Consider the following 21,355-nt stretch of genomic DNA (forward strand, 5'->3'; position numbering starts at 1 on the left):
AATGCCTATTAATGCTCTTCTAAATATTACAGTTAAAGAAGCAGAGTAGTTTCAGCAAACTTCAGCAATTATGTTTTTTTAGATACTTTCCTATATTTCTGGTAGCTCTTCAGTTATAGAAACACTGGAATTTTGTGATTTTTTTTTTTGCACTGGTTTCTTGAAAAAGATTGCGAATGCTCTGTTATGCTTGCAGACCATTACCGCATGAGCTACTATGAAGTAATTTCTCATCTTCCAAAAATGTATACACTAAGGAAAAACTTGCGAAGGCCGACATTCCATAAACATTTGAAACTTTTTTTTTTTGCTCCCAAAAGATGGAGACTTGTACTCTGGAACTTCCTTTACCTTCCTCGGCAGTGAACCAATCATATGTAGACACTCCCAACTACTTAGCAACCTGAGGACGGAATATGCTGTCCCTTGGCTTAACGGTAAGAACTAACTCGGATGTCATCTAGAATGTATAGGCCATATTCACGCCATACGTCACTTTTGATAGCAAGAATGGCACATCACTATTCTTGCTGTCAAAGCTACAGTAACATCAATGGAATGCCAACACACTTTCTTAAGTCAGTGGGTTGTGTCAATTGCCATTCAGATCATTTATATGAGGAGCCATTACAGCATCCTATGAAGCCAGGACCCAATACAAACCAGGGCTTGAGAAATCAAAAATGGTCTGCAAGGTATTTGTTTGTTTTTTTCTTCCTGATTTGAAGGTTTCTCCACAGTGGAAATTATGTTGTAATATTTATTGTAAGGGCCCATTACATGGGGTGACTAGTTGGGCGCAGATGCCAGACAAGTCATCCCATCGATAGTCGTTCCTGTGCTTGGAACGAACATTGCTAGTGAATGGAGGTGGAGTAAGGCTGGGGATTGATCTGGCCCACCCACTTCCAATCACAATAAGGAAGCAGTCGTCCATAAGTGAACGACTGCCTGTTTACACCAGCGACTCATTGTTCGGTTTTCTGCATGCAGAAACTAAACCACTAATGAGTAGTAAACAAATTCTTGCTCGTCCATCAGTCAGGGCATGCTTTTCTGCTAGATGCTGGAATCTGAACAATTTATCGGCCCGTGTATAAGGGCCCTCTCCATCTCTTTGCTTCAGACAGTCTAAACAGTACTTTATAGTCTATAGTGAAATATTAAATGCACCACAAACAATGATATGTGTAAAAAAAAAAAAAGCAAAAAAATCATTTAAAATATGCAATAAAACACACTTTTTTTCGGGTACATTTTGGATGAAGAAAAACAGCAGGAAATCATAAGCGTTTTTGGCTTCATCATGTTTGTGATTTTTAACTAGTGTTTTTTTTTTTTGTAGCATTTTCCCTTTCGCATATTTTTTCCTATAGAGCCCACGGAAAAATACCAGAAAAAATCGGCAAATTCAGAGCATGCTACAATTTGCAAAAATTGCCATGGTTCCAAAAAATGCAGCGATTTAAAAGAAAAAAAAAAGCCTCTTCAAAGCACAATGTTTTGTAGGGCTTTTCATATTTTACTGTTGAACTACAGCAAACGTTTGGATGAAGGGTTTCATTGCCCGAAAAAACATCACTGCGTCAAAACGCCAAAAGACTGCGTGAAACCAGCTTGAGGGATTCTAATGGTCACTTGTATGACTTTCGTGGTAGATCACAATTGGTTTTCATGTGGGTTGCTTTCTTTTGGTTGCACATGAATATTTTGTATCCATTGTGTTCACAGAGCCTAGATTTGTGCATGCGGATGTCATCAGGGCCCCTGACAATAACCCAGAAGGCGACGATGACAAAATTTATTTCTTCTTCACTGAAGTGTCTGTAGAGTATGACTTCTTCAACAAGCTTCTGATACCGAGAATAGCCAGAGTTTGCAAGGTGGGTTACCGGTCATTCATCTATATAAAGAGAACCTTAATTACTGCACCACAATGAGGAGGATGCATCATCACTATATATAGGGTTTATAATTGGCCTAAAGTAATATGACTGTAAATAATCACCTGCTAATACTGGGAGAATCGCTGGCATGTTAAACCGCTTCATAAGCCATAATAAAGCCTATTGCTGGGGCATGCGGACGTCATGTTACATTATACGGAATTCTGGTCAACCATTGAGCACACTTTCATATAAGGTGTTAATGTCGTCCTGTGGCAGATTCTCTTCCAGCATATTCATATTTCCCATACATCCATTCCAATAAGCGCTCATTCACACGGGTGTATACAGAATGTTCCAGTTTTTTTTCCAGGTCAGGAATGACGGCATTCTCTTTCTCTGGTGTGAAATGTTTTTGCACCTGGTTAAAAGACGGTATACAAAAGTTGCCTTTGTTTGCAGGGATGAAACAAACTCTGAAAACAAAGTAACTTTCCTGCAGTTACTCCATAAATTATAAGGTTAAAAGTAAAATTTTCCTTTTGACGGTCTATGGACTAATACTGTATTATGGTAGCCCCTCTCTGGGTTCATGTGGATGCCGGTAGTGCGACTCTAATGATTGGGAAAACTTTTTAAAAGGCGCTGCATAGTTTCATCATACTCCTCAAAATAGATTGGGGCATATAGAGTATTCCAAGCCTGCGCTGCTGCAGCTGCATCCGTGACCCCATAAACACGAATTGTAGTTTGGGGAACGAGTTAAGTTGGAAATGTATCTGAGCTCGCCTTTCACATATTTTCTTTAAGTGTTATAAGATGCTTCTGACAGGCTGTGTTTTGTCTTAACCAGTGATGACAGGTGGAAATTCATGCTAAGCTGTCATCACTCAAACCAAAAAATGAGCCCAGCTGCCCGCTTCTATCACTGGGTTGTGGAGAGGGTTGGCAAGGCTTTCTAATTGACAATCTCAATTGTGCACGGATATCGCTTTTATTGGTGTTCATGGGCGTCTTCAGCAACAGCGATCAAACTGAAATCCGGGCTTAATTACAGTAATTTAAGCAGCACGATTCCACCCATACTGGTGTTTACTGAGAGATTTTAAATCTTACTAAAAATCAGCCACGCTTACGTACTTGTGAAGGTGCGCTGATGATTGGAACACTTTACGTTTTTAGAGACTTACACACCCATTTAATATTAAGTTCTTGAGTTCAACAGAACCCAATGAGCATCATTACAGCATATGATATCAGCATTAATTTACAGGTAATGACAGATTCTTGGTAAATGCTACAAATCCAGCTAAGATGTGCCCCGCTGAATATAGTGGCGGTCCGCAGCTGAAAATGTTCATTCTAATCCTGGAAGTTTCCACAGCAACTTGAGGGCCTGAGAGACATCTAGTCGGACAGCCACACATTTCAGCTGCGATTTACTGAAGGAGTTACGGGTCTTAAGGGGAAAAACAACGTAACACTGAAAAAATTATATATAGAGAAAAGGAAGTGTGGTTTTTTTCACTTACTATAAATGGCTTGTGTGATGCTTTAATTAATGCATTTAGTATTTTAGTGGTTTTTGAAGGCTTCTGTATAGAGATGCTTTAGCAATAAGAAAGGTTTTAGTTAGTATTACAGAAAATGACTTTCTCCATTTATCAGAACCTCCTTGTCTCCTGCACTATTTAGGCCCAATGCACATGGGTGTATTTGGATTGCAGAATCCGGAGCAGGCGTCCGCCTCCGGATTCCGCAGCAAGTGCCCATAGATATACTATAGAAAATCGCTTTTCCCTGTCCACAACCGGAAATCAATAGTAATTTTTTCCTCCGCGAGCATGTCCTATTTCAGCACGGATGGCTTCAATTGAAGTCGATGGAAGCCGTCTAATCTGCGGCCCGTCCACAGTTGTCACTGTGGACGGGCCGCTATATCCACGTCATCACCTAGTAACAGAGTGGCGTCATCTGTACTTTGCGCCGGCCAGTACATCCACATTACAGATTAAGAACACTGCGGACAGGTACGCAGGGGTCACCGTCCAGGCATCGGGTCGGATTCCATTGCAGGATCCCGCATGCAGGATGCGACCCGGCCGTGTACATTCAGCCTTACTCACTCTGAATTCACTGATAAAATCTTTCAGCATATCCCTGAATTCAGAGTGAATAGTGCAGGAGACGGTGAATTCAGTGAGACAGAAGTGAAGGAATATTAGTTTGCTGAGAGATGAGCTCGCACCTGCTGCACATAGAAGTCTAATGTCCCATTTACATGAGACAACAGTTGTCTAAACGACTGTATGACCGCTGACGGCTAAGGTCATTAGCACTCGTGTAGAGCATTTAGACAAACTGAGAGCGCCACTGGATCTCAGGCTTCTCGCTCAGAGCTTCAACTTCTATGCGAATCGCTAAGTAGGGAGCATTTACACAGAACGAGAAGCCGGCAATGTTTTTTATGCAGACTGAAAGTCAGTGATGACAAAATAGTAAGCGATTTTTTTTAAAATTTTTTTTTTGCATTTACACTGGACTGTTATCTCTCATTTATGTTCGTTTGCACGAATTTTGAGCAATAATCGTCCCGTGTAAATGCCCCTTAATGATAAGGAGGGAGCAGCTGTAGAGGGAGGCAAAGAGATACTGCTGCAGCTTCCAGCAAGTGTTTTCCTGTTTCACAGTAGTGCTGGATTCACAGCTGAACTGTTTATGACTACTGTATAATGTTTTCCATGCTGCAGCTGTGTATGTAAATGATAATGATAAGGGAACAGAACATCCTCTTCTGTGTGTTCTGTATATGGGAGACGACACAGCAGCTAGACTCTCCTGCTGAGGTGATCTCAGGAAAAACTGAATATTAGATAGAACCTGCAGAGGGGAAAAGAGATGAAAAATTTCATATACAAGTCATATAGTGGCCAGAAATACTTGCTATAAGCCCAGTGTCCACGGTCGGGTTAGATCCCACAGGTGGGAGCCCACAGCGGAATCCCACCCTGCCAGCAGTCGGGGACCCTGCATACCTGTGCAGGAAGTCGGATGTGTCCGCGCAGACCTCTTCACTTCCAGGTTATCTGTACTGTGGTCCGCATAGCGCACTGTTGGACATGCGCAGTACAGATTTTATTTTATCTTTTAAATCTCCTGCTTTCCCGCGGGATCCGTGGCCCATCCGCAGTGTCGGCTGCAGACAGGCCATGGATCGGACGGCTTCCATTGACTTCAATGGAAGCCGTCCATGCAGGAACCACACAAAAATGGAGCATGCTGATATTTTGTTTTCCGGACCAAAATGTCCGCAAAACAAGTCCGCATGGTTAAATCCATTTGCGGATACCCATGCTTCTCTATGGGCAGCTTGATTAGCGGATCTCCCGCAAATCACATCTGCCCGTGGATATTGGGACATACTGCACATGACAACTGATTTTGAACAGTCACCCAAAACTGCAGTTAAAGAAAAACATTTGTCAGCAACACAACCTGAATTGCTGTTCCCAGCGAGGCAGATCATAAATGCACAGTGACAGGCAGGAGCCCAAATCAGGGATCCACCAAATGCAGCAAAAGAAATAGTGTGACAGCATAAACGGTGCAAAAAAAGTAAAAAATATACTTTATTCCTCCATACGAATCCAAGCATGATGAAGACTACCAAGTCAAAACATCGCACATTCGTATGGAGGAATGAAGTCTCTTTTTTGCACCATTTATGCTGTCACATACTTTCTTTTGCTCTAAAACTTAAGGCCCATTTACACTGGACGATTATCGCTAAAACTTCGCTCATCAGCGATCGTCTTAGCGATAATGCACCCGCATTTCAGGCTCTTTTCGCTGATCGTTAAAATCAATTGAGCTTGATTTTAGCAATCCGTTTTATCAGTCGTTCTCCAAAATAATCGCTCAAAGCTGTTGCTCAAACGATTGTTTGAGCGATTATCTGCTAGTGTAAATGGGCCTTTACTCTGTAAGTAGACTACATCTTTAGTTGCTTTTGGCTTCATTGCAGATTTGCCTTTTTTTTACAGTACTGGTAAGTGACCCTCCACCAGAAGGGGACAGGAGCATATAACGCATCATTCACTTTAGTTTTACAGCTGTGACATGCATTCATTAAAAGGTCAATGTGATCCTACAGAATGATTATAAATCAGACTCCAGTACAAGTGATGTATGTGATACATATCTTAGGATATGTCTAGGCCTCTTCCATAAAGGAGGTGGGGAGCAGGTGCTGAATAGAAAAGCTTTTGATTTCCCGGAAAGTGAGCCATCATACTTCAGACACACGGGAGAAGATTTATACTTTTGTCCGTTCTCTGACCCGGCTGTAATAGTTGGTGGCATGTGTAGTGAGCGGCTTAGATTTATAAATTCTCAATGCCGTAGCATAATTTTTGCTTCTGCCAGTAAAAGGACACCATAGGTTTTTATAAGTAAAAACGGAAAAGTTGTTAATCAGCGCACCATTAACCCCTTAGTGACCAAGCCTGTTTACGCCTTAATGACCAGGCCAAATTTTGCAAATCTGACACGTGTCACTTTAGCATGGAAAAAGACCAGAAAGGTTTTGCATATCCAAGCGATTCTGACATTGTTTTTTCGCCACATGTTGTACTTCATTTAGGTGGAAAAAAAAGACCGATAGAATTTGTGTTTATTTATTAAAAGCGCCAAAATTGGGAAAATTTTGAAAAAATCGTCATTTTTTCACATTTCCAACTGCAATATCTCAAATATGTGCAAACATAATATAGAAATTTTTGCTAAGATTTATATTTCCATCCGTTTATTTTGGGCGCACATTGGAAAAACTTTCGTTTTTTTTTTTAACCATTTAGGAGACGTACAAATGTAACATTACTTTTCAGCATTTTGAGGAACACTTTGTTTTCCTACACCAATCCAAGATTGGAAAGGCTCATAGGAGTCAAAATTAGATACCCCCACAAGTGACCCCATTTTAAAAACTACACCCTTTAACGTATTCACTGAGGGGTGTCATGAGTATTTTAACCCCACAGTTTTTTTTCAGGAGTCAATGCAATTTAGAAGAGAAAAACAAAAATTTCATATTTTTGCAAATATGTCATTTTAAAGACAGGACTTTTTTCTATAGTACACATGAAAATTAGGATTTGCACCCCAGAATGGATACCCCTGTTTGTCCCGTGCTCAGAAACATACCCATTGTGGCCCTAATCTTACGTTTGGATGCACAATGGGGCCCAAAATGAAAGGAGCAATCGGTGGCTTTCGGAACAGAAATTTAGCTTGAAGGAGATTTAGGCCCCATTGCCCACTTGTAGAGCCATTGAGTGACCAAAACTATGGAGAACGCCCACAAGTGACCCCATTTTGAAAAGTAGACCCCTTAACGAATTTATCTAGGGGTACGATGACTTTTTTGACTTCACAGTATTTGAATGAATCTAAGCCAAGCCGAAGGAAAAAAATTACAATTTTCATTTTTTTGGTAATTCTGTCATTTTAAAAGCAGTTTTTTTGTACAGCACATATATGAATGAAGACTTGCACCCCAAAATGGATACCCCTGTTTGTCCTGTGCTCAGAAACATACCCATTGTGGCCCTAGTATTACGTCTATATGCACAATGGGGCCCAAAATGAAAGGAGCAACCGGTGGCTTTCGGAACAGAAATTTTGCTTGAAGGAGATTTAGTCCCCATTGCCCACTTGTAGAGCCATTGAGTGACCAAAACGATGGAGAACCCCCACAAGTGACCCTATTTTGAAAAGTAGACCCCCTAACGAATTTATCTAGGGGTATGATGACTTTTTTGACTTCACAGTTTTTGAATCAATCTAAGCCAAGCAGAAGGAAAAAATTATGATTTTCATTTTTTGGCAATTGTGTCAATTTAAAAACTGTTTTTTTTTGGAAAGTGTACATAGGAATGAAGACTTTCACCCCAAAATGGATACCCCCATTTGTCCCGTGTTCATAAACATACCCATTGTGGCCCTAATCTACTTAAAGAAAACATGGCTAGGCCTATAATGGAAGGAGCACCCGTTGGATTTCAGGGTACAACGGAATAAATTCCAGTCCCCATTGCCCACATGTAGAGCCATTGAGCGTCCAAAACGATAGAGAACCCCCACAAATGACCCCATTTTAAAAACTAGACCCCTTAACAAATTCATCTAGGGGTGTACTGCATATTTTGACCCCAAAGTATTTGAATGAATCTAAGCAAAGCAAAAGGAAAAAATTACGATTTTCATTTGTTTGGCAATTTTGTCAATTTAAAAACAGTTTTTTTTGTACAGTGTACATAGGAATGAAGACCTTCACCCCAAAATGGATACCCCCATTTGTCCCGTGTTCAGAAACATACCCCTTGTGGCCCTAATCTACTTACAGGACACATGGCTAGGCCCATAATGGAGGGAATGCCCGCTGGATTTCAGGGCAGAACTGAATAAATTCCAGGCCCCATTGCCCACTTATACGGAAAAAAATTTGACTTCCTAAAAATAATCCCCCCACCACCACCACCCGACATCCCCATTTTTTGGCATTCCCTAAATATTAGATAAAGGTAATAATATAAACTGCGTTTTATGTCCAAAGACGGGTAATTACGGAGGCTGGTTGGGTTGGGCACATGGGGCAAGAAAACCGGGTATCCCCCCCCCCCCCCTCCTCTCATGTATTTTGGGGTGTATTTCGTAACCTCAGCGGTGGGGATGGGGTGTAGAAAGTGGCGCTGTGAGGCTTTGTAATCTTGCTGCGGTGCAGCGGTCTCACAGAGAAGGCGCTCAACAAGCTGCTCCTGGAACTGCAGGAAGAAGAACGTTCCCGGGGCTTCTTGTAAATTACGGATTACAGGTAGCAGTCTGAATAACGCCGGGCTCACGTAACCGTAGGCGGAATCCGCTTGCCGAGGCCCGCAGCGGATTCCATCTGTGAGCCCGGCTGTGACCCTGCGTACGGTTGCGTAATGTACTGCGCATAACTGCCTACTCACACAGGCGGTTTTTTGTTTGCATTTCCCGTGCCGTCGCTTAGAGATGACCCGGGTACCCGCAGCCCGTACACAATGTGTTTGCATATGGGGTGCGGGTATATCCGCGGTCATAGAGCACAAAGTGCTCTAGGTCGCAGATATTCGTGGTAAAATATAACATGCTGTGTTCTGTTTCTGCGAGTGGATTACGTAATTCCGACCCGCTAATTGGGGGGAATTGTGTAATCCAATGCATGTGATTGATCCGTGGATTACCACTGATCAAGCGCATGCGGAACCTGTAATTCCTCTCCGGTCACGCGTGACCGGCCTAACGTTAGATCGCTACTAGAGATGAGCGAGCGTACTCGGAAAAGCACTACTCGCTCGAGTAATTGGCTTTATCCGAGTATCGCTGTGCTCGGGTCTAAAGATTCGGGTGCCGCTGCGGCTGACAAGTGAGTCGCAGCGGGGAGCAGGGGAGAGCGGGCGGGAGAGAGGGAGAGAAAGATCTTACCTTCGTTCCTCCCCGCTCTCCCCTGCAGTTCCCCGCTCCGTGCCGGCACCCGAATCTTCAGGGACGAGCACAGCGATACTCGGATAAAGCCAATTACTCGAGCGAGTAGTGCTTATCCGAGTACGCTCGCTCATCTCTAATCGCTACTTTATCACTTGACTGGGGACTGCTCAGCGAGGCCACCAGTCACTGCTCCAAGCACTCAGTGACCGTTGGTCGCTGGGAGCAAGGAGATTTAACATTTCCTGGGCTCCCCGGCTCCTGCGAATGTGTCCGGCATTTTGCCGGCGGGCGCATGCGCAGCAGCCGGAAGGGTCCATGGAGGATAATCGCATCTGGATTCAAATGCGGAAGCCTCCGAGAAGATGTTTCATCTCCTCTCACCAATCGCATCGGTGAGGGGAGATGAAACTGCCACTTTTTAAAGAACTTTTACGTGATCGCCATTATGCATTGGATAACGGCGATCACGTGACCAGTAACCGCATACCGCGGCTCCCCGTGACATCTCCAGGCTCTTGGCTACCTTTTGTAGCCAGCAGCAGGGAGATTTTATATTTCTTGGGCAATATTTCACTTTTGCGCATGCGTCCGCCATCATGCTGACGGGCGCATGCGCCGAAGCTGGGGTAAGATCCGCGGATCAACATCCCACCAGGGAACAAATCCGGGACCTTGGGTACGTAATTTCATCCCCCCTTACGGATACGATCCATAAGGGGAGATGAAACTTTAACTTTTTAAACTTTTTTTTACTTTTAACTTTTTTTTTTTTTTTTACTTTTTAACTTTATATGATCACCGTTATCCGATGGATAATGGTGGTCATATGACTGGAAACCGCATACAGCGGTCTCCAGTCATATCTCCCTGCACTCGGCTATCTGTGACAGCCGGGTGCAGGGAGATTTTGAATTTGCCGGGCTCGCCGGCTTCTGCGCATGCGCGCCGCATCGGCACATCGCAGAAGCCAGCGGGGGGTCCCGACACCGGCCGGAGGACATCGGCGGACCTGAGGTGAGTATTTTCACCTCCCCTCATGGATCCGATCCATGAGGGGAGGTGAAACTTTTTTTCTTTTTTTACACTTTTCTGCGATCGTCGTTATCCATTGTATAACGGCGATCGCGGTACCGGGGACCGCTCACCGCAGTCCCCGCTGACATCTCCTGCCTCCCGGCTACCTACAGGAGCCGGGAGCCAGGAGATTTTAAGTCTCCCGCGCCGCCGGGCCTTCTGCGCATGCGGCTGACGTAATACCGCCTGGCGCACATGCGCAGAAGGACGGCTACGGCGCCCGAAGCATCGGGACAGCGGTGAGTCGTGCGGAGGACCTCCGTGAGTAATTTCAGCTGCTCCGATGGATCCGATCCATCAGAGCAGCTGAATCTTTAACTTTTATTGCACTTTTATTTACTTTTTTGCGATCGGCGCTATCCATTGCATAGCGCCGATCGCAATGCCGGGGGGGGGCTCCGAACAGCCCGGGATGACAGCTCCATGCTGTCAGCTACCTGCGGACACCGACAGCATGAAGCTGTCACGTCCACAGCCCGAGGGGCATTATTCTCTGCAGGACACATGTTTTTACGTCCTCAGAGAATAAAGCCCAATTCGGGAGGACGTAAAAACACTATGGGCTGGTCGTTAAGGGGTTAATGTGGCTTTATTGATGCAGGAGCCGTTCTCATACTTCAGTGAAAGCGTCGCGGGCTGTTTTTCCTGCCTTGTAAATACACAGTAATGGAGTTCAACTGCCTCTTTTTTGTCAATGCGATTTGATAATTGAGAACTGATCCACATAGGACAGACCTAGGACTGCATTGTCACGTTGATGTTGAGTTAGGGTGGTCTCACACCTGTGCCCGGGGGTCCGCATTGCTGCTCCGTTTGGGGACCAGGAAATGGGAATCCCTGTGGCCGAATAACTCCGTCTCTGGATGCAACCGAATAGCACCGAACGGACTCCATTGACTATAAAGGGGGCCGTCTGGTTTCTGCTCAGCTTCCCGACTTTTGGACAGAACAAAAAGTGATGCATGCAGCGATTTTGAGCCGGATCTGTGATGGAACCTCCGACCGGAAGATCCAATGCAGATGTGAGCTCGGCTTTATTCATTTTGCTGTAGTTTTGCAACTCAACTACAATTAGTAAATGAGGCATAAAGTGGAGTTGAGTGCAGCCAGGGACAACGTGTGTAAGTAATATGTCCATTGCTTCATGTATCCCAATAGACATGAACCATGTTGGGGATATGACAATTTGCCAGTATTGGTAAATGGCCACAAAAAGTTTGCTATACAGATGCTTGGTTAGCTATAGCGCACACTCTGAAGACTGTATACTTAACCTTGATCTTATACATAGACATGAAAGTTAGTCCTTTTATCTTAAGGCCTAATGCACACAGGCCTATTTGCATTGTGGAATCCAGAATGGGTGTCTGCCTCCGGATTCCGCAGCAAATACTGCAAATAAGCCTTTTATTGAAAATCGCTTTTCCATGGCCACGAAAGGCTATCAATTGAGATTTTTCCGATCGCAGAGGAAAAATCGCAGCACGTTCTATTTCAGCGCGGATGGCTTCCATTGAAGTCAATGGAAGCCGTCCGATCCACGGCCTGTCTGCAGCTGTCACTGCGGATGGGCCGCGGAGTCCGCGTCTTGCATAGCGATGGTGCGGCATAATCTGTACTGCGCATGTGTGCCAGCATGCGGGTCAGCACATCCACAATACAGGTTATGACGAATCCGTACAGGTACGTGGGAGTCGCCGGCTGGTCACAGGGTCGGATTCCGCTGTGGGATACAGTGTGCAGTAATAGCGCGGATAAGTGTACAAGTGTTGCTTTTTACACAAGTTCAGTGTTACAAGGGTTTAAAAATATTATTCAGCACTTATTAAGCTGTTTCTTGTAATTGCTGTACATTCTGTGGCCAACGTGCATGCATGTGGTTCCTCCCAATCCACTTTAGTTGAGCTTGCCTTTGTGGCTTTGTTGGTGCTGCTGTTTTATACATTCTCTTTATTTTATGTCCCAGAACGATCAGGGAGGCCTGCGAACGTTGCAGAAGAAGTGGACAACGTTTCTCAAAGCCCGCCTGATTTGTCACTCGGCAGAGAATAATTTGATTTTCAATGTTGTCAATGATGTTTTTATCCTGAAATCCCCAACCTTAAAAGAACCCGTCATCTATGGAGTTTTTACTTCTCACCTGTAAGTGTAAATTATAATTACTAACCTATGCTTCCCTACCCTATAGGCTATACACTACTTGACATGGTTAGATCTGAACATTTATGTCATGACTGCTTTGGTATTGCAGTTCACACTGCTAAATCTATATGCTCTTTGTATGTAAAGTATGTTAGATGGTAGCCTTTAGCTTGTGTAGGTGTACATCTTGTACGTCTTGTGCATGTGTACATATGTACGTCCATCTTCTATCTTTATCTGTTTAGTCAGGGCCGACTCTCGGACACTTCATGGATCGTCCCTCGCCACACGGTTCTGTTTTGTTCGCCTGCTTACAGTTCGATCATTTGCATGCTGGTGTCAACTTTGATAGTATCAAGCCAGCCAGTTCTTTGGCACCAGGTCTTCTTTAGCCGCTGACCACTCCAAGCATTATTGATGTTTCTAATGAATTCAATTGCATTATGTGGCCGGAGTATGAGAGCCTTTGTTTTGTAATTTTGCTCTCAAATGAAAACTTTGGTTTGATGCTCCAGGACTGTTTCATTTGTGATTTTGGCAGTCAAAGGAATTTGTAGGAGTTTCCTCCAGCATCAAAGTTCAACGACAATCTTCCTCCGGTCCGTTTTCTTCAGTGTTCAACTTTCGCAGTTGTAAGCTGTAATTGGGAAGATGATTGCATTGACTTTCCAACATTTTGTTGCAATGCTTATGTCTGTTTTTCCAGATCTTATCCATACCTAACACTGGGCTTAAGCTAGCCTGATTTGTCACTCTATTTTGGGTCCCGATTCTTCATTGTGGACGATTTTCAGTCCAAGGAAGATGAAGTCTTGAACTGCTTCTGGTTTTTCCTGTACCATTACCGGCTGTTGTCATAATCTTAGTCTTCTTGGTAGCCAAGTATAGACCTGCTTTTTCACTTCCTCCTTTTAACTTTTAGCATGAGTTGTTCGAGATCTCCCTGACTTTCTGCCAGTAAGGTTGGATCATCCACATATCTGAGATTGTTGATGTTTCTTTAACCTATCTTGACTCCGATGTTGGATTTGTCTAAATTGCATTGTTTCAAGATCTCTGCATACAGGTTGAACAATGCAGGGGATAAGATGCAGTCTTGGCGTATGCCTTTCCCGATTCTGAACCATTCCGTGTCACCGTGGGAGGTCCTGACCGTAGCTTCATGGTTTGCATATAACGACTGTATGAGTTGCTCCAGATGTCCCGGGACTTCCATTTGTCTTAAGTATGGCACAACTTGTGTTCAATGCAATCAAAGGCTTTGCTGTACTTGATAATTCCGCAGCATGGAAGAAATCGCGGCATTCTGAAATTGCCGCGGGAAAACGCACGTCCGGCTTCCATTGTAGTCAATGGAAACCGTAAGTCACGCAATACTTAAGCTGTGAGCACAGAGGAAGTATCGCGTGATTACGTGTTAACCAGACAGAACTTGCGTGGCGGATCCGGAGAGCTGTGTATGGGTTCTTTGAGGGGCGCCGTGTTAGACTCAGCTGCAATATTCCGCTGGCATAGTCCAATACGGCTGTGGGCATGAAGCCTTAGTCTTATTCTAAAACATTGTAGCTTCTGTGTGTGTGTGTGTGTGTGTTTTGTAAAGCAACTTGAGAACAGGAGGGAAATGTGTTCCTTTTTTAGGGCGCATTGGTTCATGCCTGAGGGGTCTTTTACTTTACCCTGGATCATTATAGCGAAAACGAAGTTCTAAAATGTGCCAACATTCTTTCGCTTCCTCCACGTTGTCTCTTACACCTTAGTTGAACTACAAGATCGTGTGTCTATTTTTCAACCATACAAGCGGTTTTACTAAATATCAATAAATACTGAAACCTTTGTGTTTGTGTAATTAGTTTTCTAAAAGCCGTATAAGTATTTAGCAGATTTCTTTTTCTTCTAGAAACAATGTCGGCATGTCGGCGGTGTGTTCATACAGTTTATCTGCTGTGGAAGATGTCTTCACTAAGGGGAAGTACATGCAGAGCGCTACTGTGGAGCAGGCACACACGAAGTGGGTGCAGTTTAATGGGGAAATCCCTAAGCCCCGGCCCGGAGCAGTAAGTTCTGTTTTACTAAAGAAATGCTGATTTGAAAATTCGGTGATAATTTTAAGCTTATTACTCTTCACATACCCTGATGAAATACTAGAAAATGTATTGGCTCTCTTTAGAGGAAAAGTGGCTCCTTGATATGACCTGCTAGATTTGTGCATGGTTGCCTTTTGTATATTTTAGTTTTGAAGTTCTATTTAAGTAGAATTTATTTCTAGATTAGAGGTTGAACATTGATGAATGCCTTGAGATGGCGTAAGGAAGAGGAAACTGTAACATATCTAGCCAGTTTATCCTTTGCGCACCATTTTTATATTTTTGCCATTTTCATGTAATTGTTTTTCACAGCAGTATAAATCTTTCCCCAATTTGCACATTTTTCATCTACATTTAAGAGCCATAAATTTCATCCTGACTCATGAGCTTTTATTTTCTTGTTCTCAGTGTATAAACAATGAAGCTAAAGCCATGAACTATAGCAGCTCGTTAAACCTACCAGACAAGACATTGCAGTTTGTGAAAGACCACCCTCTAATGGATGACTCCGTGGCTCCTATAGGAAAGAGACCCAAGCTTGTGAATCCCAATGTGTCCTATACCCAGATAGTTGTAGACCAGGTCAAAGCGTTGGACGGTCACACCTACGATGTCATGTTTATCAGTACAGGTGAAATAAAAAATTGCTGTCAATGTTTTTTTTTTTAATTTGTTTCTGCATACAGTATTTGTCTTCAAAAATGTAAGTGGAGATTCCAGTAAGGACCAAATGCCATTCAGTCTTGGGCCGCTCTCCCACATGTATTTCTTTTCCAGCGTTTAATGCTTTGTTTTCATTGCAGCGCTAAATGCTTTCAAAAGCTACCATTGATTTCAGTGGGGCTTCTCAGACATGCGCTAAAACGTAGCGTTTGTAATGCTGCATTTTTCACGCGCTGTCTGTCTTATTTTCATGCAGTTCTGCGCTTTTAAAACGCATTGCTTTGCCCATTGACATGAACGGGTGTGTTTTCAGAACCGCCGAAAACGCGGTAGAATGTGGTTGCCACATATTTGACTGTTTTTTTTTCAGTTGTGGCATTATCAGCTTGCTTGGCTGCATTTATAACTGCTGAAAACGCAGTCAAACGTTGTCAAAAACATGTAAAAACAGCTGAAACCGCAGTAAACATTAAAAAACCTAGCCTTTTTACATGTGGTGAGAGTGGCCTTAACTGACAGGAACCAACTTACCATATATACTCGAGTGTAAGCCGACTATTTCAGCACCTTTTTTAGGCTGAAAAAAATCCCCCTTGGCTTATACTCGAGTGAGGGTCCCGAAAAATAAAAAAAAAATATCTATACTTGCCTCTCTGCCACTGCTGGGTGCATGGCACATCTAGCTGCTTGGGTCCTGTCACTGTAAGGAAGTTCTTTCAGCAGGTAGGGATTTAAAATCCCTGCCTGCTGAAAGGGCTGCATCTGACTGGCTAAGTGCTCAGCCAATCACAGGCAGCACTCAGCCATTTATTGAATGACAGCTGAGTGCTGCCTGTGATTGGTCACAGCGCTCAGCCAATCACAGATAGTGCTCAGCAATTCATTGAATGTAGTTACTGCCCAGTAACAAATGGCAACATACCGAGATCAGTGAAGTTCTCCTGAATTTCCTGATCTATAGAAAGAAACACAGACACTACTAATCACTGAAACATTATCCCTAAGATAAAGTTTTCCTTTAAAGTGTATGTTTTTTCGCCTTATTTTTTTAAAGTATAGGTGTACTTTCAGGTATGGCATATTGTTTGTATTATTGTGTATTGCATTGACATCTTACAGTGGATATAAAAAGTCTACACACCCCTTTTAAAACACCATGTTGTCGGGTTAAAAAATACGACAAAGATGAATCCTTTCGGATTTCTTTCCACCTTCATATGACCCTTTATCTGTACGATTCCATAGAAAAACAAACTGAAATCGTTTGGGGTGGAAAATTTCTGGCTGTGTTCAGAATTAGTCAATCACAGTTAAACTCCTATTACATAGTAGTCAGAACATACCTACCATTATTTACAGGAATTCTGATTTACCCCAAATAAAGTTCAGCACTTCTAGTAGGATTTTCCTAAGCTTTTTTTTAGTTGAGTTTTTCGGCAAAAGCTATAAAGAGCTCGCAGCACATAAAAGGAATCTACCTGTTGAAAGGTATCAGTCAGAAGGGGACCAAAAACTTTCCAAGGCATTACATATACCATGTAGCACAGTGAAGATGGTCAACAAAACGTTTAAATTTGGCACAACAGGGACATTACAAAAGACTGGACACCCCTGAAAAATTGATAAAGAGACCAAAAGAAATTGGTCTGGAAGGCTGCAGAGAGACTGACAGCAACATTATAGGAGCTGCAGGAATTTCTGGCAGGCACTGGTTGTGTAGTGCATGTGACAACCATCTCCCGTATTCGTCATATGTCTGGGTTGTGGGGTAGAGAGCAAGAAGGAAGCCTTTCTAACAAAGAAAAACATCCAAGCCCGGCTATGTTTTGCCAAAACCTCAGATCTGTTAGAAGTCTGTGGGAGAACGGGTTCTGGTCTAATGAGACCAAGGGGGAACTTTTCGGCCATAATTCCAAAAGGTATGTTTTGTGCAAAGCCAACACTGCGCATCACCAAAACACCAGACCCGCAGTGAAGCATGTTGGAGGCAGCATTTTGCTTTGGGGCTGATTTTTGAATTCTGTAATTGGGGCTTTAGTCAAAGTGGAGGGAGTTATGACTGTTACAAATGTCAGTCCAGTTTGGCACAAAACCTTCAGGCCTCGGCTAAAAAGCTGAAGATGAAGAGGAATTTCACCTTTCAGTATGGCAATGACCCAAAGCCAGAAGGAGATCAAAGTTTTAAATGGCCAAGCCAGAGTCTAGACCTGAATCCCATTGAAGATCTTTGGATTGACCTGAAGAGGGCGCTACACGCAAGATAACCTGACAATATGACAGATTTGGACCACTTTTGCAAGGAAGAGTGGCCAAAGGCTGCCAAGTCAAGATGTACCATGCTGATAGACACCTATGCAAAAAGAATGAGTGCCGTCATTAAAGTAATAGGGTGCATCGACAGTGTTTTAGTTTTAGGGTGTGCATACTTATGCAACCACATTGTTTTAGTTTTCTTTTTATATTTTTCCACCCTAAAAGATTTCAGTTTTTCAATGGATTTGTACAGATAAGGGGTCACATTAAAGGTGGAAATAAACCTGAAAGGATCCATCTTTGTTGGGTTTTTAAAAACATGGCATTTTAACAGGGGTGTCTAGACTTTTATATCCACTGTATACATTAGCTAAATGCTATTTTTCTCTGTAAGCCCTTTTTTTGTTTTGTTTAACTTGGTGGGCTGCCAGGGTCAAAAATATAGTATGTAAATACGTACTGTCAGCAGGAGCTCAATAATGAGTAATCATCGCCAATCTTACGCTTTTCCATACCCTTCAAATACGAACAGCAGCGAGTAAGTAGCACTGGGCATATGAGCTGTCTAGTGCACATCACTAGTGCCTGAACCACATTACTGGGAACTTGGGGGTTTTGACAGCTTACTTTATTTTTATTTTTTGTAGACAAAGGTATGTTGCACAAAGCAATCAGCCATGATACAGAGATACGGATCATTGAAGAAATAGTCCTATTCCCTGCTCATCAGTCAGTCAAGACATTATTACTTTCAGACAAGCAGGTAAGCCTAACTCTTTATAAAGTATTTTTTTCTCAAAACTTTTAAATGTTCGACTTATTTTTTTTTTTTACTTATTTATCTTTTAATTTTGGCTTCTTTTAGTATATGTGAATATAATTAGAATAACGGTACATTTCATTTTTATTTATCTCATACAAATTCATTGCATGCGGGATAGCCAATTAGTTGTGTATTACTTTCTAAATACTATCTTAAGGCCCATTTACACGGAGCGATGATCGCTCAAACGACCATTTGAGTGACAGTTTTGAGTGATCATTTTGCATAAACTATTAAGTAGGTTACTAGCATGCAAATGAAGCCTTTAGCTGAATGCAGTTAATAGCCCAAGGGCTCTTATCTCCATTCAGCTCCTTTTGTTCTCCAATAGGTTAAGTAGCTGAAACAATACTATCAGCACTACCTGCGGAGAACTCAGCATGCGGCCCTGATTAGACTGCAGAATAATTTTCAGGCTGGCTTGAATTTAACGATCAACTAGCAGTGCACAAAAAGTGCACGATGGCAGCGCGTTTAGACGCAACGATTATCGCTCAAAAGATCGCTTTTAGCGACTTTTGAGCGATTTTGAGCACTCGTCTCTCTGTGTTTATGGGCCTTTAGTCTCTCATTTGCCCATTCAGATCACTACAATTCATGATTTCTACCATTGTTTTAATTTAGAGCAAAAGATACATCTATGCTGGATCCAACACTGAGGTGGTGCAGTCTCCTGTTGCCTTCTGTGAGAAGCTCACTTCTTGCACAGAGTGCATACTGACAAGGGATCCCTACTGTGCTTGGCACCCGGTCAAGAATTCTTGTGTTTCTATCCTTGATGAAAGTAACACTGACAGGTATGGAACAGTTCATAAATATAGTAATAAGGCTACATTCACACTTGCGTTGGGCTTCCGTTTTTTCTTGCTCCATTATGGGAGCATAAAAATGGAACCCCCTACCCAAACACATCCATCCAGTGATGAATTAAATGATGCTGAACAGACCTCATTGACTATGGTGGGATCTGTCTGCTTTCTGTTATGCCCTCCGGTACCTTACCAGATGAAATGGCACAGATTGCTGCACTATTTTTGGGGGGTTTTCTGCTGGGGCTGTGCCGGGGCTCTGAGCGGAGCCTGTGATGCAAATTTGAATGTGACCTAACAAAGTTAAAAAATAAAATATAAGCAGAATAGTAATTGCCTAACCTCCATCAAAGGGGCCTCATTTACTTAGCGCTTGTGGTTTATGTGCACTTTTTTCATATTACTCATTTTTGAAACAAAGATGGGACATTTTTGTCAAGGTAAAAACCAGTTAAAGGTTATGGACTGCACTGAAAATCTATTTTCAATCATTTACAGCCTACATGAGAAAGGGAGGACGTGTGCAAGTGGGAGGACTTAGGTACCCTCCAACGCTGGGGGTTGTATTGATTGGGCCTGGGACCCGACCCTGCTCCATATAACTGCTGGGTGACAGCTGTGCTACACAGCTAGTGCAACAGGCTTTTTAACCCCTTAGTTGTAGATGTAAATGCTGATCTTGCAGCATTCGTAGCCCCTATGTGATGGCACAGAGCAGATGGTTGCAATATAGACGTTTTTCTTTCAGTATTACAAATGGCAGTATGGAGAGGGGGAAGGATGTTGTATGTGGCAGATCAGAGAGGGGAGAGGGACGAGCATCCAGGTCTTCAGGAAAGGCTGCTCACACAAGTTGTAGATAGGAAGGAAAGTCTACACAGGAGACTGTGAATCACATAGGCTTATGTATCAGTGTACAGAGACAAGAGAACTCTTGGCAGACTGCAGGGAGGGAGAATTGCATACGTCTCTGCGCTGACAGACATTGATGCCGAGAAGACCTCTCTAATGGGCTGTAGTGGGAGAATTTGGTACAGGAGCGAAGCTGTGCTAATACATGAGATCTAGTGAAGACAGCAGCATCCTGAACACACAGCGCTCACATCCTATATGTATTACTGGGAGGGATGGCCATTTCTGAGAAAATTAAGAAACTAGGTTGCAAACTTCCTATGAGGGATTCTGTAAATAAATGAAGATTGCAGCCTCCACCAGTGTAGGTAACTGAAGGCAGCCAATAACATGTAGAAAGGTGTCATAACGTTTAATGCTAAACAGTTCCGTATGTTAATGATTTCACATGGTTTATTACATTGATCTCATCCCGAAAACTGCATCTAAAATACTCAGTGTTAATACATTCCAAAGTCACCGTTATCTTGATTGTCATGTATACATTGTTGGTTACAGGCTTTTGATCCAGGCACTGAATGGAGATGCATCTCAATGCCCAGGTACGTTCTCTCATTTTAAACATTTTCTGAGTCTAATAATCTTGGGGAGATTTGAGGACAGTTGGCCTTTTCTCATAATACATTTGAGGTCCCTTCATATATGATTTTATTAGGTTATTTATATATATACAAACATATATTATTAGGTTATTTATTAAATACGACCTAGCCCAGTGTTTTATCTTTTATCAAAGTATATGATTTTTGTTTTGAAGAAGCATGTGGGGATTAAAGTGTAACTAAACTTTTTAAAAACTTTTAACATGTTGGAGTGTTATGTCAAAAGTTATAATTGTTGGGGGTCCATGGGCTGAGACCTCCATGAATGCTAAAACAAATTGTCAAAAGCACTTATATCAGTACTCTGCCTGTTTGGCTATTTACGCTCTTCCTAGGAGCGTTTTACGGCACCATTCCTAGTCTATGGAGTCTGTAAACTGCTCGCCAGTGACAGCCACACGGGCACAGTGCTCAGAAGACTGCTTCTGTCAGTTTGTTTTAGCGATCAGTGGGGGTCTCAACCCTCGGACCCCCACCGATTACAACTTCTGACATGTTCTAGTGATCTGTCTACTTCTCTTTTTTATCAGTTTTAAGTTATACTTTAAAACCAAGCATGCAAAGGTATTAAAGCCTTCCATCAGTGCTTTAAAAGTGA

General features: G+C 42.8%; 1 protein-coding gene across 2 annotated transcripts in view; it reads left to right on the plus strand.

Moving 5' to 3' along the window:
• The window catches only part of SEMA4D (semaphorin 4D), a 71,387-nt gene that overhangs the window by 41,161 nt on the left and 8,871 nt on the right, over nt 1-21,355 (plus strand). For both annotated transcript variants that reach the window (XM_066604055.1, XM_066604054.1), the window contains exons 8-15: nt 321-437; nt 1,732-1,883; nt 12,436-12,611; nt 14,509-14,665; nt 15,104-15,326; nt 18,259-18,374; nt 19,059-19,231; nt 20,654-20,697. In XM_066604055.1, the coding sequence (XP_066460152.1) occupies nt 321-437; nt 1,732-1,883; nt 12,436-12,611; nt 14,509-14,665; nt 15,104-15,326; nt 18,259-18,374; nt 19,059-19,231; nt 20,654-20,697 (1,158 nt within the window). The remainder of the gene's footprint in view (nt 1-320; nt 438-1,731; nt 1,884-12,435; nt 12,612-14,508; nt 14,666-15,103; nt 15,327-18,258; nt 18,375-19,058; nt 19,232-20,653; nt 20,698-21,355) is intronic.

This window comes from Eleutherodactylus coqui, chromosome 5, assembly GCF_035609145.1.
Source record: "Eleutherodactylus coqui strain aEleCoq1 chromosome 5, aEleCoq1.hap1, whole genome shotgun sequence".
Classification (NCBI taxonomy): Eukaryota; Metazoa; Chordata; class Amphibia; order Anura; family Eleutherodactylidae; genus Eleutherodactylus; species Eleutherodactylus coqui.